Here is a 16,976-nt window from a genome sequence, read left to right as displayed (position 1 = left end):
AGAAATCTGCTGATAGCCTATGGAGTTTCTCTTATAGGTAACAGTCTACCTCTCTCTTGTTGTTTTAAGATTCTCTCTTTTTCTTTAATCTTTGCCATTTTAATTACCATATACCTTGGTGTTGTCTTTCTGGGGTTCCTTTTGTTAGGGACTCTCTGTGTTTCCAAGACCTGAGTGTCTATTTCCTTCCCCAGATTGGGGGTGTTTTCAGATACTTTCTCTTCAAAGAGAATTTCTACTCCTTTGTCTCTTCTTTCTGGGACCCCAATTATGTGAATATTGTTTCATTTGGAGATGTTACACAGCTCTCTTAGCATCTTTTCACTTTTAGAAATTTTTTTCTCTCTGTTCCTCAGCTTCACTACTCTGCTGTTCTCTATCTTCCATCACACTGGTTCTTTCCTCCCCTTCCAGCGGTCTGTTATTCATTTGCTCTATTTTGTTCTTCATTTCAGTTACTGTATTCTTCAGCTCTGAGCAACTCTTTCACATACTTTCTCTTTGTTGACTCTCTTGCTGATATCATCAATTCTTTCCCTGATTTCAGTGAGCATTTTTATAACTGTTACTTTGAATACTTTATAAAGAATATTGATAACCTCCCTTTCATTTACTACCTTTTCTGGCATTTTATCTTGTTCTTTTGTTTGGAATATTCCCCTATCTCCTCATTTTGTCTGGGTTTCTGTGTTTCACCCTTCATATTAGGTAGGTCAGTTATGCCTCCTGGTCTTGACAGTAATGACTTTATGATGTGTGTGTCTTGTGGTGCCCAGATGATCAAAACCCTTTGCTCTTGGTTCTCTTCTGCAGCAGAGCTGCAGTTGCTGTTGGTAGGCCGTGGGCAGGGCCTGACTTTCTGCCTGCCTGCCTGTCTGCCTGCAGTGGCTGATCCTCACAGCTCTCCTCTCTGTGCCCTTTGTGTGACATGAGGCACTTCTGCTGGGATTCATTGTGGGTGGGCGGTCCTATGCCTGTTGGTCAGCAATTGCAGCCCACTGCTGAGCTGTGTGCCAGGCAGGGAGGTTGTGCATGGTTGTGGCACCATGGAGCTGAGCTACCAGAAAGGAAGCTGGTGAGTTGCAGAGATGAATACTGCAACTGCCCAACCAGTTGGGCTGAAGAAGGGCTGGAGAAGTGTTGTCCTCCTGCTCTTTCTCTTCAAGAGAGAGCTCCCTCCACCCCAACCCCTCTGGCATACTTCCTGCAGCTGGTAAATATTTCAAGCTGCCACCTCTGTGTTGGGTCTTAGCATGACTGACAGTTTGCCTGTCCTTGCAAATGACAGGAGTCTCAGCCTCCCAAAGTGCGCCAACTCTCCCTTGTGTCCAGCCCTGTTAATCACCAAAACCCATTGCAGTATGAACCAGTATTCTCAGAGCAGATCTCCAGGGCCACATATGCCAGATTGCTGAGTGTTTATCCCCTTCCCACTCCATTCTTGTCCCTCCTGCTTGTGTGCTGGGATGGGAGGAAGGCTTGGGTCCAGATCAATCATGGCTCTTCCTCTTTACCCTTCTCAGTGTGGTCCTGTCTTCTTCACCAGGTGTAGATGGTCTGTTCTGTAGTCTTCAGGTCATTTTTAAGGTTAGTTGTATTTGCTGTAGTTGCTTCCTTGGTGTGTACATGAGAGAAGGTTTTTGCCACCATCTTTTTGCCTACTGATTTCTATTTATTTAGATGTTCTTTAATTTCTCTCAGCCATGTTTTGAATGTTTCAGCATAGAGGTGTTGCAGTCTGTTATCAGAGTTATCCCCATGTATTCTAAGGTTTGGTGTTATTTAAATTATTTAAATTTCATTTGTTTGTTGCTAGTCTTAGGAATATAATTAATTTTTTAATACTCATCTTGTATCCTGCCTCCTTGCTAAAGTTGTTTAATAGTTCTGGTAGCTATTATAGATACCATATGATTTTCTACATAGAAAATGTCAACCGCAAGTCAAGAAAGTTTAGTTCTTTCATTATAATCTGAATGCCATTTAATTTTTCTTGAGATATTGCATTTGGCTAGACCCGTACGGATATTGTTGAATAGAAGTAGTGGAAGTGGACATCCTTGATCTTATGGGGAAGAGCATTCAGACTATCACCATTAAGGAAGAGTAAGGGGAGAGTGTAATTTATGGTTCTTTTTTTTTACATTTTCCTAAAAAATGAAGTGTGTAACAAAAACCTGTCAAAAATAAAACCTGTCAAAAAAGAATCAAAACAAAGGGCTTCATTTTGATCCTGTTCATTTTTCTCTCACAAGTGCTCAGAAGGGGTTCAAGGAGGTGGCGGCTGCATCAGGGGACTCTGATTCTGTAGTCATGAACAGCTCTCCCTGGAAGACCCTGTGCAAGGAAGGGCATGCCTGGTGGTTTTCCATGAGACTAAGGATGAGTAAGTAAGGATGGAGACATCAGCAAGGGTCTTTCATTTTTGAAAGATATTTTAACTGGGTAAAGAATTCTAGGTTGACAATTATTTTTTCTTTCTGAAGATACCATTTCACTGTCTTCTAGCTTCTATTTCTGGATGAGACCTGCTTTAAACCTTATCTTCGTTTCTCTGAATATAATGTCCTTTCTCTTTGATTGTTTTTAATACTGTCTCTTCATCATTGGTTTATAGCTATGTGATTTTTATGTGCTTTTGTGGAATTTTCTTTATATTTTTAATGCTTAGAATTTATTGAGTTTCTTGTATCCTTCTGTTTATAATTTTCTTTATATTTGGACAATTTATGATTATTTCTTTATATATTTTTCTCTACCCATTGCCATCTTTCAGGATTCCAAGTATGTGTATTTGTCACTTACATTTCTCCCAGAACTCAATGATACTCTGTTCCTTTTTTTCAGTTATTTTTCTCTTTGTAGTTCATTTTGAATAGTTTCTATTGCTATGTCTTAATTTTGAGACTTGCCACATCCTCCTCTTGGTTTCCAGACCTGTTGTGTTTTGGATTTAGGAGAAAAAGAATAATTTATTGGTCACTAATTCAGAGCAGATAACTCATCCTGCAAGAGAGCATCCCAACACCATAATGTGTGGACAGTACTACAAGGGAAATGGGAACATGAATAAAATTAACATGTAAGAAAAGAGATTTGTGATTTATACTTTTGCATTGAAGTTATTGCTATGTTTGTTAATATGGTCTTAAAGGAGAATCATTACAACAAGAAGAAGACAAAGCTAAGTGATTGAGAAGAGATCTTTTAGTAAATATCTACATAAGCACATATACTAAACTGAATACAAAACCTGTGAAGCACTTAGAAGCAGGACTTGTTAATGAAAGAGAAGATTTGAAAGATTCCTGGAAATGCTGAGTCATTTTACCCTGTTGCTAATTGTTTTTTTGAGAGTATTTGTATCACCATACTCTCGTTAGCAGAATTACTTAAACCAAAACAAAAAAATCCTCTCAGGTAATTTAAAAAGAGGGAAAAACATTTTCACTTGCATTATTTGTTTACTGGTGGGTTGAACATTTTTTTCATGTTTGTTGGACATTTGTATTTTCTGACATTTCATCTTTTGCCAATTTTTTATTGTCTTCTTGGTGTGTTTCTAGTAGTTTTACATGAGTTGGTTATTATATATTGCTTTCTGTGTTTATCTTCGGCATTCTGGTACATATTCTTAGAATTTTCTAGAAACATATATGTTTTTATAACTCATGAAAAGGAAAATGTTGCCTTTTTTAAACAAATGAAAATGAAAGCATCCGTGCTGTATTGTGTGCAACCACCAACGACTTCCCAGATATGGAGGACTGAAATACCTGCAGGCAGGGCTGTAAAATTTCAAGAGGCAAATACCATGCTGCACAAATACTATACACCTTTAAATCTGGAAGACATGAACATGACCTTGAAGGCAGGAGTTAGATTGTTCTGAGCCCAACATGTGCTTGTCATGTGTGCTTAGCTACATGTTTACTGAATGAATGAATGGTTTGTTCTTCATGTAGGACACAGACTCACAAACCAGTCTTGCAGTTTTTCCTTTGTAAATTGACATTGAACTTTGAAAGACTATCCATTAGCCTCCTGGGTCTGTATTTGGAGTATTTTGTAATTGGACAGTATATACTAGTTCATCTGAAGAAAACTGTGCCTGAGGGATTAATGAGAAAAAATAATTTAGGAATTGCAGGGACTGTGTTATCAAGTGCAGGCTGTACATTTATCTGGTGGAGAAATATCTCCCTCAGGTGTTTTCATTAGATATGTTACACCTAGTTTATGTCTCCATGTTTTCATGTAGGGAATTTATGTTATTAAAACCAAAAGTAAAAATTATAGGGCTAGGCAGGTGGGAGAAACAGCTCATCTAATGAATTAATGATGCTCTCAAATCTATGTTTATTATTGACCTTTTTATGATAATATCCAGGACCTTCTACTGAGATTTATGGCATGGTATCCCAAATAAAAATCATTTGTTTATAAAATTCCTCTGAATTACTATGTTGTTTTGGCAGTTTAATACAGATTAATTAATTTACTTCCTGTGTTCATGTGTGTAAGAGTGCATGCTTCTCAGTAGTCTTTTAAAAATTGAGAATAAGAGTTTCCATTTGGCAAAGTAGTCTTTTTACTGTTGAGATTCAGTCTCCATCTAAGATCTGTTGACATGCTTCTCCAAGGTGGTAGAGGTAGAAATAGTACACTTACCTTGGATTATAGGATGTTATTTATGGTACTCAAGAAGCCTTGAATCTGAGTTGCCAACTCCCAAATCTTGGTATTCTTGTGGTTGGAAAAAAGTAGACAGGTTAAATATGAATTAACCTAAATTATCTACTTTACATGAGAGTTTAATTTTCCTTGGATATAGTCCATCAGCTGCTGTGTAACCAATTACCAACAAAATTGTAAGAGTTTTTCTCTTGGATTTAGATAGCTGTTAAAAGGGCCCATAGGGAAACATTTCCCCCATGCAAAGGTTCCTTGGGTGGGAATTCTGCATTCAGCTCTCTAGAATAAATTTTAACCAATAAAATGCATTGGTTATAAAAGTTCTTTAGGCTCCTAAATTGGAAATCCTCGGGTCCAGCTGAGACATCTCAGTCCTGTTTTGTGGGAACTGACTTGGCATAGGGTAGGAAAAAATATAGGTTTTTTTTTTGGATTCAGCCTTGGCTTCAGAGAGCATTTCTGCCACTTCCCAGTGTGGTGACTTTGGGCAAACTTAACCCTTCTTGTTTCCTTATTTGTAAAATGGGAGTAATAGCACCTTCTTCACAGGATGTAAGATGGACACAAGTCAAAGTGCTATCTTTAAATGTTTGTGCAATACACATATAATGGTAATTCTAAGTTAATGGGTGCTTTAACCTTATTGTGGAAATCATTGCATAATACATACTTATGTCAAATCATTACATTGTATACCTTAACTTACACAGTATTACATGAAAACTATATCTCAATAAAGCTGGAGAGAAAAGGCCTAACAATGTTTGGGCCAAAGGTGATACATAATAAATGTTATTTCATTACACACAATAGGTTCAATATAGCCTACCAATACCTTGTGGTGAGAGTATTTATGGGGTTAATAATATTCTTTAGGAAAGTGGTGAGGCTTCACTTGTTTTCTAAAACAAGGTAGAACAGAAAATGAATTCTGGTAAGTCACACTTGTGTCTGTTACATAACTTTCTAATGGAAGCATGGAACGCAGGTCCTAAAACTTCACTCTTCCGTCTCTGTTTCAAAATTAGGGACTCAGTATAAACATCTGAGTTTTGCAGATGAGGAAGGTGCAGTCCAGACCAGTGAGTCAGAGAAGGCCCTCCCCACTGCTAGCCAATAGCAGAGGCAGGACTAACTGCCTCTAGCTTCTATCCTGGGCTTTGTGATCTCTCAACACAGGCACACTGGAGAGTGGATAATAACACTGTCTCTGGCTTTCAGCTAAGCCAGTAATGTTAACCACAGAAGTAGGAGGTAGCTGTGTGCATGATATCTCAGGACCAATCTCTCCCCTGACATCCACTGTATGTGTGGATGCGGAGTAAGAACAGGTCATTCGCTCCTGACATTATAGGAAAACCATGGCTGCTCTTGATGAAAGCTTTAACATTCGAATATAATTTTTGTTAAGTGGAGCAAATCCTTTTAAAGAGAAAATGATTTTGTAGAACACTTGTCCTTTCATACAAGTAAGAAACGTAAGTATGATTAGGCTAAAGCGCTTCCTTTACTTTTGAGTATAAAAATGTGCTCATTTTCCATCACCTTCTTTCAAAGAACAATGAACTTGCCCGTTTGCTCTAAATATGGAGTGCATAAGACACATGATACGATTCAACTTTATTTTACTTAATGATAATTTTAAAATGATTCATGAGTCGATGGTATTTGTAATATTTAAATACGAAACATTTAAAATTTAGCACAAATAATACAGGCTAATGCATAGCCAGATTTGGATAAAGTTATATGAACCAAATCATTCCTTTTGTGTGTTTGAAAGGGGAAGTACGTTGTTATAAAGTCCTAGGATGAGGCCCTGGGGCTTCAGGTGTAAGAAGGGGTGGATCAGGTGGGAAGGCTTCAGGTTGTTCCCGGGAGCGGACTGAGGGTGCGGCGCAGCAGCCCAGTGGGGGAGCAGTACACCGTCTGTTCTCCCCTCTACATAAACACCCCCAAGCTAAGTTTTCCGAAGTGCTCCTTTCTAGCATTTACTTAGCAAGGGCTTTTCTTGGGAAGCAGGGGGCAGGGCTGTGGCGAGTGATCATCTGGGAGCAGCCAGGCATAAGCTCAGAGGCTCTGGAAAATTGGGGAGGCGACACAGGCAGATTCTTCCTTTTGTGGACTGGGGAAGAGGGTTCTTGGTGAATTTCCAGCTTATGAAAGGAAGAACACAGGTGTGAAAGGTTTGTAACTGTATGTTAAAACAGAGTCGCACAGATATTGATTAAAAAAAAAAAGGCATTGTAAACACACTTTTATTTAAAATTAAGATTTCTGAAACAACTATACCAAGAGTGGTCTCATAGGTCTTTAGCCAAACAAGACATAGCACTAAAATAATTTTGTTAATTTTAACTTTTGAGGCTTTTTTTAAAAGCACCACTTAAAATTTATATATTCTAGTCCTCCAAAATTAAATATAGAAAAACTGTTCTATCTCAGAAGTGAGTTTGAGAACGCACAAGAAAAACAAAGCCAATTTTTCAACCTCTGGTTATTGGTATAGAACACTAAATTCAAAGTCAATTTTAAGAATTTCCTATATTTTTCACTTAGAGGAACACAAACTCAGAACTATCAATGAGTTTCTTGGTAAATTTCTAGCTCTTGGAGGGCTGAAACTTTTCACAAATACAGTTACTGGCCGGATGCCTTTGATCACTCAAAAAGGTAAAGTATAGGATTCACAAGTACTTTTTTTTGAGAAGTCTGAGAACGACCCCAATCGCCTGGAACCGCTTGTAACAATCCCTGAACACTTTTGAGCTTCAGATTTTGAAACCAACTTCCACACAGGATATAATAAAAACAAGACACCTGTATACTACACTGCTGACGTAGCCTGAACCGGCCGAAACAGCCTGAGACCCAGTCCCTCGGAACCAGGCTCCCGTCCCAAGCGCAGAGGCCCCCGTGCAGCCGCTCCCGGCCGGTCGGCAACAGCCGCGTGGGCTCCGGCCCGGCCCCAGCCAGAAGGGCCCGGCCGCCGGGACAGCGGCCCAGGCCCGCTCGCCTCACCGCCGGTCCGCCCGCCGGCCGCCCTGCTCCGGCCGGGCCCGCTTCCCGGGCGGCGAGGGGCTGGCCGCGCGCCGCGCCCGGGCCTGGGAGCCGCGCTGGGCGGCCGGCGCTCGGCGCTGCCTGCGGCCCTCCTCCCGCGGCTTCGGGCTCTGCGCGGGCTCCTCGCTGCCCTCCTTCGGCTCATGGTCCTGCTCCTTGTGGGCGGGCAGTGTGTTCTTGATCGTGTTAAGGAGAAACCTCTTGTTCGTGCCGGCCAGAGGGCACTTCATCCTGCGGGCGAAGAGGGAGAGCCGCAGGTCAGCACGCGCGCTGCAGAGCCGAGCCCGCGGCCGCTCGGGGCCAAGGGCGCGGCTTCCGCGGAAACAAGGGTCCGGATCCGTTCAGCTTTCCTTGCGTGCCACCTAGTGTAAACTCCGGGTACAGGGGGACAAATCGGGGCACTGGGGAATTCCTGCGCCGGGCTGAGGGTGCCGACCCTCCTTCCTTGGCAGGACCGCCGTTCCGCACAGAGGCGTCAGCCACCACGCCGACGGCCTGGGTCGGTCAGTACCGTCTCCTTGGGTAGTAAATGCCCGATTTGACCATAATCTGCATTTTGAGTTAAATCTATCATGACTTGCTTTTAATTACCAAAGAGTAAAATCAAGTCCCTCTCCAAGGAACAAAACAAGTATGTCTTGCTATATACCTTGAATACTGGAGCTAAATGCTCTACTCTAGAAACAAAAATTGTCTAAAGAATCCATAAAAATTCAACAATCATATTTTACCTTTTAAGAAACTCTCACATTTTCTATTTCAGGGCTGCAGCCTATGTTCTGCTGGGGAGCACTTTACACGGAGGAGGATGTAACTAATTAAATTGTTATTTTACATGCTTAGACATACTTATATACTACAGTAGTTTTTAAAAATTTTTTTTCAGATGTAGTAAATCTTTCACTTGGAAAAGAAAGCCCACACAGATGAAAACAGGCATATTTCTCTTGGCCATCTGATGGGCTATTTAGAAGGATGCTGATCTCCAAATTCATGTTATTAAGGGAGGCTGGTGTTAAACTAAAATGAATGTAGGATTCTATAATCTCCATCTTTAGATCAAACTTTGATTCAAAGAGAATCCCACACAATACTTCAGAGTCAACCCACCAGTACTCCACTGTAGAGACCATAGTCTAGCACCAAATACGTGAAATATAGGCAGTCATCAGCCTAGTGTCACTTACACGGAGGTGAGACCACCTCAGGCCACCAGGATAGCACTGAATCTGGAAGTAAAAGGAGAAAACAAATAGAAGAAAATGTCTCCCGCTGCAAATACACAGCTCTCCAGCCTTCACGGACAGAGAGAATAAATGAGAAGAATCAAAAGTGATCCTCAGGCCAGGAAAAGTGATGGGGGAACTAACGAGAACATGGAGAAGAAATGACAGAAAGGACACCAAGGTGTAGAAGAAGTGGGAATGTTTTAGAGGTGGTGACGGCACCGGAGTTTTTGTTTTGTTTTCAGCACGGGAGTTTCGAAGGCACAGTGAATGAATGGGAAGAGGAGCAAAGAAAAAGTTCTGCGAGTCCTGGGGGATACAGCTCTGTTTAGCTCCCTGCAGCTTCCAAAAGTGCACCAGCATCATGCTACCTCAGCCTTCCCCAGGCAAAGCCATCTGCACCTCCCAGACCTACATGAGTGAGCCTGTTCTGTGCGATGCGGCAGGCATGTGACAAGAGAGCAGCCGTGCTCTTACCTGGGTGGCTTTATTAGGCTATCACTGAACGCAGGCACTGCTTTTGGTGAAGAACCTTGAACCACCACAGTTGCAAATTCAGCAAAGATTCAGAAGAGTGTTGCAGACTGGTGTTACAAAATAGCACAATACTGCTGATCTGCTGAAAAAAACTATCCTTCAACACAAAAAAGCTCTCCTGCTCCTCTTTGGCCCCTGTGACCCAGTGCTTACTGTAGGAGCCAAGCTGTTTTTATGAGTCAGTGGACCACATTTATCTCTTGGATGCAGGAGGCTAGGTATAGCCAGCTACAAAGAATTCTAGGGTGTTTTCATTGGCATGGGCCATCTCAGTGATGATAAAATTGGTCAGTTCTTCTCTGAATGAAACAAATAGGAAAGGTGATTATTGGTAGATGGGACATTAACCCAGGATATCAAAACAAAACCTTTGGTAACTCCTGGTGATTTCCACTATATTTTGCTATCTTCCATGTAAGATCATCTTTTGCCCCACTGCTCACCCAGGATGAACAAAGCTCTTTTTCTTCTGGAGACATGCCAAGTTCACACTCAAGGGTGAGGCCCATTCCAGAGGAGATGCTTCCAAGCTTCCAGCTGCCGGTGTAACCACTGACTCAACATAGTGGCCAACGAGCTATTCGGAGATGAGATGATTTTCTAGAGTAAAGTCCACGAGAAAACTGGCCTTTCCATCTACCCCCCCCCTTTTTAAGTTTCCATTCCTTTTTAACATCAAAGATGTGATTTTTGATGTTGGTTGTGCCGAAGATTCTATTCAAGGTAAAAAGTCAAGGATAGCTTAGAATTTGGTTTACTTGGGGGAGAAGGTGGGGGGGCTTTGAAAGTGACTTCCCCAAACATGCCAGGACACATTTTAGAAATGACCAGGACAATGAGATTGAGGAGTAGTTACAGCAGATGTGGAGGTACGTGTAATAGATGATTCTGTATAAAGAAATTATAAAATCTGCATTGAATATATCAAAGTATAAGGAGCATAACATCAATGCTGATGTTTGACGAAGTAAACATGGAGAGAAGTAAACTGGCAGAGAATTTCTCTGGCCTTTAATGTAATAAATGATTTGCTCAATCTCATAGCCAGCTGTTTTATTGCTACAAACTCATACAACATGGTACTGGCTAGGCACACATGCTCTAGAATCACATGCCTTATCATACTGAGCCTTGGATCTATTATATAATCTCCCCATTGCCTTTTACCTGTTACACAGTACCCAAAATATAACACGCACTTGGTAAAAACATTTGCTTTGGTTCATATCCTGCTCTACTGATTAGTTGTCTGACCGTAGACAAGCTACTTCACTCCTCTATACATCAGTTTTCCCCTTTTGTAGGTGGGAGAAATAGAAGTATCTATACAATGTGAGGATTGAATGAGATAAAGTGTATAAAGCACTTAGCATAGATCCTGGCATATAGAAAATCTTCAATACATGTTACTTATGGGTCTGTAACTTCTTATCCACAACTCCACAATTTTAAAACCTCTGAAAACAAGTTCTTTTTATGACACCAATACTTGTTTGGCAGAAACCTGACCTAACCTGACACTGGGCTATTTATATCTAGTCTTTACCCCATTTAGAATAAGCATTCATACATTTTGCTGAAGAGGGATGATGTGTCGAGCAAGTACCACTGGGGGTACTTGTAGTGCACACTGTATGTACTAAAGGACCTTTTTAAAATGTGAAAATATTTAAATTTAGAAATTTGTCTGGATTCAAGGGTTTTAAACAAAGGATTGTGGGCCAATATTGTTATTACTCATCCTCTCTTCATGAAAAATACATATAGCACTCAAATAAGTTAATACACCAGGAATTTTTCCATGATGACAACTCAAGATAACATTCGCAAGTCGCAAATAACCTAGGATAATAAGTTAATCAAGAATAGTATAGAATATCTGATGTTTCTCAATGAATAAAAGGAAAAGATTTTAAAAAGGAAAAAAAGCTATCAAGAAAAAATTAATGAGATATTTTATAGAACTTTTTGTAAAAATGGTTAAAATTGAAAAGTTCTGGTACTTAAAATGGTTTGACTTCCATAGCTGGAAGTTTCACTTTACAGAGCATCTCGATTCTCCATTGGCATCAGGCTAAGAGGGCTCCTGGGGACTACCTCTGACTTTATGGCATTTCCGAAGGTTCTGTAAGCTCAGTTTATCGATGCTCCACAATATCACACTAAAGGTGGAAGTCGGTGATCTCTAAAGTCCCTTCCAGTCTGAAAATGCACTGCTCATGCTCTGTATGTTAATCTTTTAGAAAATGGCTCCTCTTATTCTTCACATTAGGAAATTACTCCATTTCATTGATCTCTCTGTTGTCCTGCTTCTCAGCTCTTTCTTGGCATCATTTTTTCCTGCATTTGAGATGACATGATAAGCTAGCATTAGATACCCAACCACTCTAAAGCTTTTTCCACATCCTCAGTGAGGGAAAAGCTGGAGCTCCCCCCGTGGGAGCACCGGCCACGGCTGCCTGACGCGTCTGCACTATCACGGGTTGTGCCAGGTGTGGGGCCCGAGGAAGGCCACAGGACAGTCGGCTGCTTTCCTGTCTGTAGCTCTGACCCACACATCAACTTTCTCACCCTGCCTGTTTATTTTTATTTTTGGTTTCAGAAAGTTGTAGTAGCTCATGTGAGAAGAGCCAGATTTAAGGTGCTAACAACATAAATGGATATAAAACTCTAAATATAATTAGAGACTGCTTAAAACTGCTTTGGAAAGTACCTCCAACACTACTGTTAGACTCAAGGGCCAGCATTCTGTGTAGGTTAAACTTTAACAGTGAAACGATTCCCTTCACTTTGCAAGCTGTCAGCCCAGAAGCTATGATGACAGGTTTTGCATGCCATGAGGGACAGAGATTTGTAGAGAATCTGCCACTAGAGAGACTAAAATTGATGGAGGCTATGATTGTAAGCTTTCCATCTTTTTTTCCCTTTTTAACCTTTTTCTTTCTTTTTTGAGTAGGCACACTGCATAACATAATGTACAAAAATCAGGCACTCAATTTATGAAAAATAGTAAACTGTACAACAAATGTAGAGAACAGAAAAGGGAAGATAAATGTAATGGCTTTTATTTTCTTTCTGATTTTAGTACTTTTTATTTCTACTGCTGAAGGACAGAAATAGTAGTATCTGGTATTCTATAGATTTAGACCCACCACTTTCGGTTTCTAAAATAGTTTCATGAATATGACCCATCAAATAGTGACACATGATCACTTGCCAGTAAAAACAGACAGCGTTGACGTAACTAACATTCATGGAGCAATTGCCTGGGGCCATTCCATCACCAGTGCTACCTCACTTCATTTTGTCAACCATTTTACAGAGGAACAAAAGAAGAGGAAAAGCGACTTATCTAAGATCTCAAGCCAGTAGGACATGGAGCTGGGACTGGAACCGGGGGTCTGCCTCCAGAGGCCACCTTCCCAGCACAATCCCTTATGGGGCAGAAGGGGCAGGAAAGAGGAAGGCCTGCGGCAGTAATAACCAGGTGGCTGACGGCCAGGGCAGTTAGGGGGAGAAGCCAGGGCTGCAGCTAGGCTGCTGCATCCAGGACAGGCAGCAAGAAGCAGGTCTGTACTCAGTGTCAAGCTGGCTAAGAACGGCTCACCACTCACGAGCCCAGGAGAGTCACTGACACGGACAGAGCCTAAGACAGAGAACTCCCCAACCCATGTGACCTTGAGATTTGTAAAGTACAACAGGCATTGGGAAATGATGATTCTTATTTTTATGGTTAGGGAAATAGAGGCCTTGGGATCACGGAAGCAAGTTTCCATGCAATGTACTCTAATTCCTACGGGCAAACCCACCCCGCACCAGCAACCAGCATTTTATTTTCCATTCTGCACATTTCTTTGCACAATTACAGATGTAAATCTAAAACACCTGTAGAAAGCAGCACACCTACTCTCCCAACACTCCAAGAAACAAGGATACTATTTTTAATCTTGGTGCTGCGGTTGGTTACGATGCATTCTGCTGTTGAATGCTGCCACAACTACCATCACCATCGGGGTGCTACAGTTCACAACTAGGCCAGCAAAGGTCTCTGCGGGAGGCACCTGAGAAATTCTTTTTAGTGTTAGAATCCCCATTACTAAACAGTTCATCCTTAATCACTCTGCATGTAACAGTTCTGAGGCCCACAGTGGGTTTTCAGTGACCTGTCTCCAACACAATGCCCTCCAAGTAATGAAAATAGTTGACATGTATGTACATTCATATCTGTAATGTATTTTTAAAAGTCTAAGAATCTTTCATACGTAAGGCGTTATGCTGGGTCCTGTAGCGGATAAATACCAGGCTCTCTGTGTATTTCTGCTCTTTAGGAGACTCCTGAGAGGAACCCAAGGTCTGGGAAGATGAAGTTCACAAGCAGATACGGGAAGAGCGGTGCCCAGGTTAGAGGACAAGGCTGCCAGCGTGGGCCTCCTGCCCCGGTCGCAGCACAGATCAGTGCCGCAGCCCTCTGATCCCATGGTGACACATTCAGAGCTCTCACTCACTCTCCTAACTGGATATGAAAGGAAAGTGGGCAGCAGGGGAAGGAAGCACCGACGGTGTGTATTTCTGTATCTATCAGACAACGATCCACAGAAGAGCGGTAGTACCCTGCGAGGAGCTTTAAGCTAGAGAAGAGAAAGCCAGGTTCTGGTGCCATCAGCAATTAGTTAGGGAAAGCCCCTGGGGCCCCACTTTCTTTAAGTAAAGGCTCTGGAGCTCTGTGTCCCTGAAGTACTGCCAAGAGCCTCAAACGTGAGTCACTCTGGGATGCGAGCCCTGCCCCCACTCCCCACTGGCTCCGCACTGGGCTCCGCTGCCAGCCTGCCTGGATCGTCTGGCGTGTGAACAACTCTAAGGCTAGGAGAGCAAGTTTTACTGCTGCTTGTGCCTGGCCCCTTACCATACCGACTGGTGCTCAGTAAATATTCAGATGAATAAAAACACATGCCTGGATAAAGACTGGAGAAATTATTTGCTTTCCAATAATCAAAAGCTGGTTATATTAAAATGGAAGAACACTGTAGGTGATTTTCCCCCTTATCGCCAGACTGGCCCCAACCCAAAACAGAGAACAACTCAAAGATGTCATTCCCTTTAAAACAACTGGGTTAAAAGAACTAAAGAATCTTTTAATCTTTCTAAGGAAACTGAATTTTCTGTCAAATTCAATCTTTGGAACTTTTTGTACTCTGGTACAAACCTTCCCAAGTCAAAGGCTGAAGTTCCACAGGCGATAGGCACAAAAATTATATTGGGCTACAGAGAAGCTGCAGTGAATGTGACTGGAATGAAAATAGTTTTGTAGACAATGAAGCTGGGCAAATTTCTGAAATTTGTGCTCGTAAATTCCTTTATGTTGACTAAAAGAAAGTCATATGGGCCAGTATTTCAGCTTCCCGGAGGCCTCTGTCAAGAACAGCTTCTAAAGAGATTCTGGAACATAGTCAAGAAAGTATATCGCAGCAAATGGTCTCTTTCTTTGTAAAATAAAAAATGACATCCCACTTACATTTTCTTTAGCTCAGCAATCTCTTTCTGGCAACGGCTCAACTATCTCACTCAGATCTTTTCATGGAATATCCAAGAGGAAAAAATAATGTCACTCACTCAAGCTTTATTTAAAAATTTAAAGCAAATACAAAGGTTTTCTAAATGCTTAGAAAAGTAGACCAGGGCCTACTAGAGAGCTGCAGGTTGTCTGCTCCTTAACATCTGGCTGAGGAGGTCAGCTTTCCAGGATGGACAGAGATGGGTCTTGGGACTCCCATGGCTGGACACCTGGCTACCTGCCCCAGGAGAGGTGTGGGAATGCTCTGAGTTCTGCAGAGGTCAACAGTGACCAGTATTGTGGTTTTCAAATTTAGAATCACCTGAGTATCTTTTTTTAAGAACCTCAGAGCTTGGGCCACACCCCAAATGAAGTATCTTTGGTGGTAGAACACAAACATTAGCCTTTTTGGAAGCTCCCCAGATGATTTCAAATGTTCAGTAAGTTTGGGGACCACTGGATTAGGGGCTAAAGATTTTTTTGTTTACACTCACACTCACACACACACTTAACCAGATGGAAACAAGGTATTATCCCAGGATGAGCACAATGGGGAAGATGTTCTTTGTCCCGGCACCAGGAACAGAGGCAAATCATGGCTGTCCCAGACCAGAACTCCTTCCAGAGCCCGTATGTGTTAGGGTGTGTCAAGCCAAAAGGTGCCTCAAGAAAGGTGCTGCACAGTGCCCGTGCGACTAGGCTGCAAGGTGAACTAGCTGGTTATTCAGATGGGAGCAGGTCTGTCACTTGAAGGAAAATACCACAGTATTCATTGTTAATGATAAAACTGTAATTTTAAAGTGAAAGACAATTAGACGTTTGGAAAACTGTGAACGTGACAGGTTCCCCAAAGACTTTTCTGATGAGATTAGTGGTGATATTTACAAATGTGTTTTTAATATTACATAATGAAATGTGTTGACATATAGAAGATCTCGTAACTCAGTGAGTCAGTATTTCCAGATGACCAATAGTGTATGATGTTACAAAATCGTGTGTGAGTAGAAGGTCCAGTCAAAGTGCAAGGTAGGTGAAGGGATTTTATTGTAATAGAATATGAAAAGTCTGCATTATTGAAAAGAATGTTAGGAAACTACTGCCCAATAAAAGTTATTTGCAAGGTTTTGATATAGTATTTAAGAATACCACATTTTCTGAAAAGGCTATTAAAATACTTCTTCATTTTCCAAATACATATTTGTGTGAGGTTGGATTTTCTTCACATATTCAACCAAAATAACATAATTACATATTATAAAATAACATATTATTACAGACCTACAGCAGAAGCAGATATGAAATTACAGGTGTCTTTTATAAGCCAGACATTAAAGAGGTTTGCTATTAATACTATATTAAACAAGATCATTCCATCAATATTTTTTCTGCAAATACAGCTATTTTTATAAGAAATATATTATTTATTATAACATGTAACTTAACATGTAAAGTTTATTATTACTTTTTAATGGAGTAATAAATAAATATTTTAAAATTGCTCAATTTTAATTTCCAATACAGTAACTATAAATCCCACATTAAAAAAAAAGTTCCTTGGGGTTGATATTTTTAAGAGTGTAAAGGGTCCTAAAACCAGGAAGTTTGAGGATCACTGTTATCAAACAATTGAAAAAAGTCACAATGGCAACAGGAATCTTGTCCTGTAAACTAAAGGGAAAGTATAATTTTCACATCCTGTTTCCCATGATCCTCCTCATAAATCTGCCATCTTTTACTTCCTTCTCAACATGCTTCTCCCTCCTTTATGGGAAGAGGCTGTGAGCTGTCCCCCAATATCCATTCTTCCTTCCTTCTACAGCTAAAGAATTTCAGATATTTATCAGGCACAAGACTTCCTAGGAAAAACAAAGACTAAATTCCTGACTTTGTAGGTAGGTGTGGACATG

The 16,976-nt window shown here is 41.1% G+C and overlaps 1 protein-coding gene across 3 annotated transcripts in view; it reads right to left on the bottom strand.

The window, feature by feature from the left end:
• Positions 1–6,937: 6,937 nt before the first annotated feature.
• The window catches only part of LOC118969486 (protein POLR1D-like), a 40,187-nt gene continuing 30,148 nt past the window's right edge, over positions 6,938–16,976 (bottom strand). For all 3 annotated transcript variants that reach the window (XM_037003886.2, XM_037003885.2, XM_037003884.2), the window contains one exon: positions 6,938–7,986. In XM_037003886.2, coding sequence (XP_036859781.1) covers positions 7,713–7,986 — 274 coding nt within the window. In that variant the 3' untranslated portion in view covers positions 6,938–7,712. The remainder of the gene's footprint in view (positions 7,987–16,976) is intronic.

The sequence above is a fragment of the Manis javanica genome, chromosome 1 (assembly GCF_040802235.1).
Source record: "Manis javanica isolate MJ-LG chromosome 1, MJ_LKY, whole genome shotgun sequence".
Lineage (NCBI taxonomy): Eukaryota > Metazoa > Chordata > Mammalia > Pholidota > Manidae > Manis > Manis javanica.
Note: the sequence above shows the minus strand (reverse complement) of the source record. Positions and strands in the feature narration are given on the sequence as shown.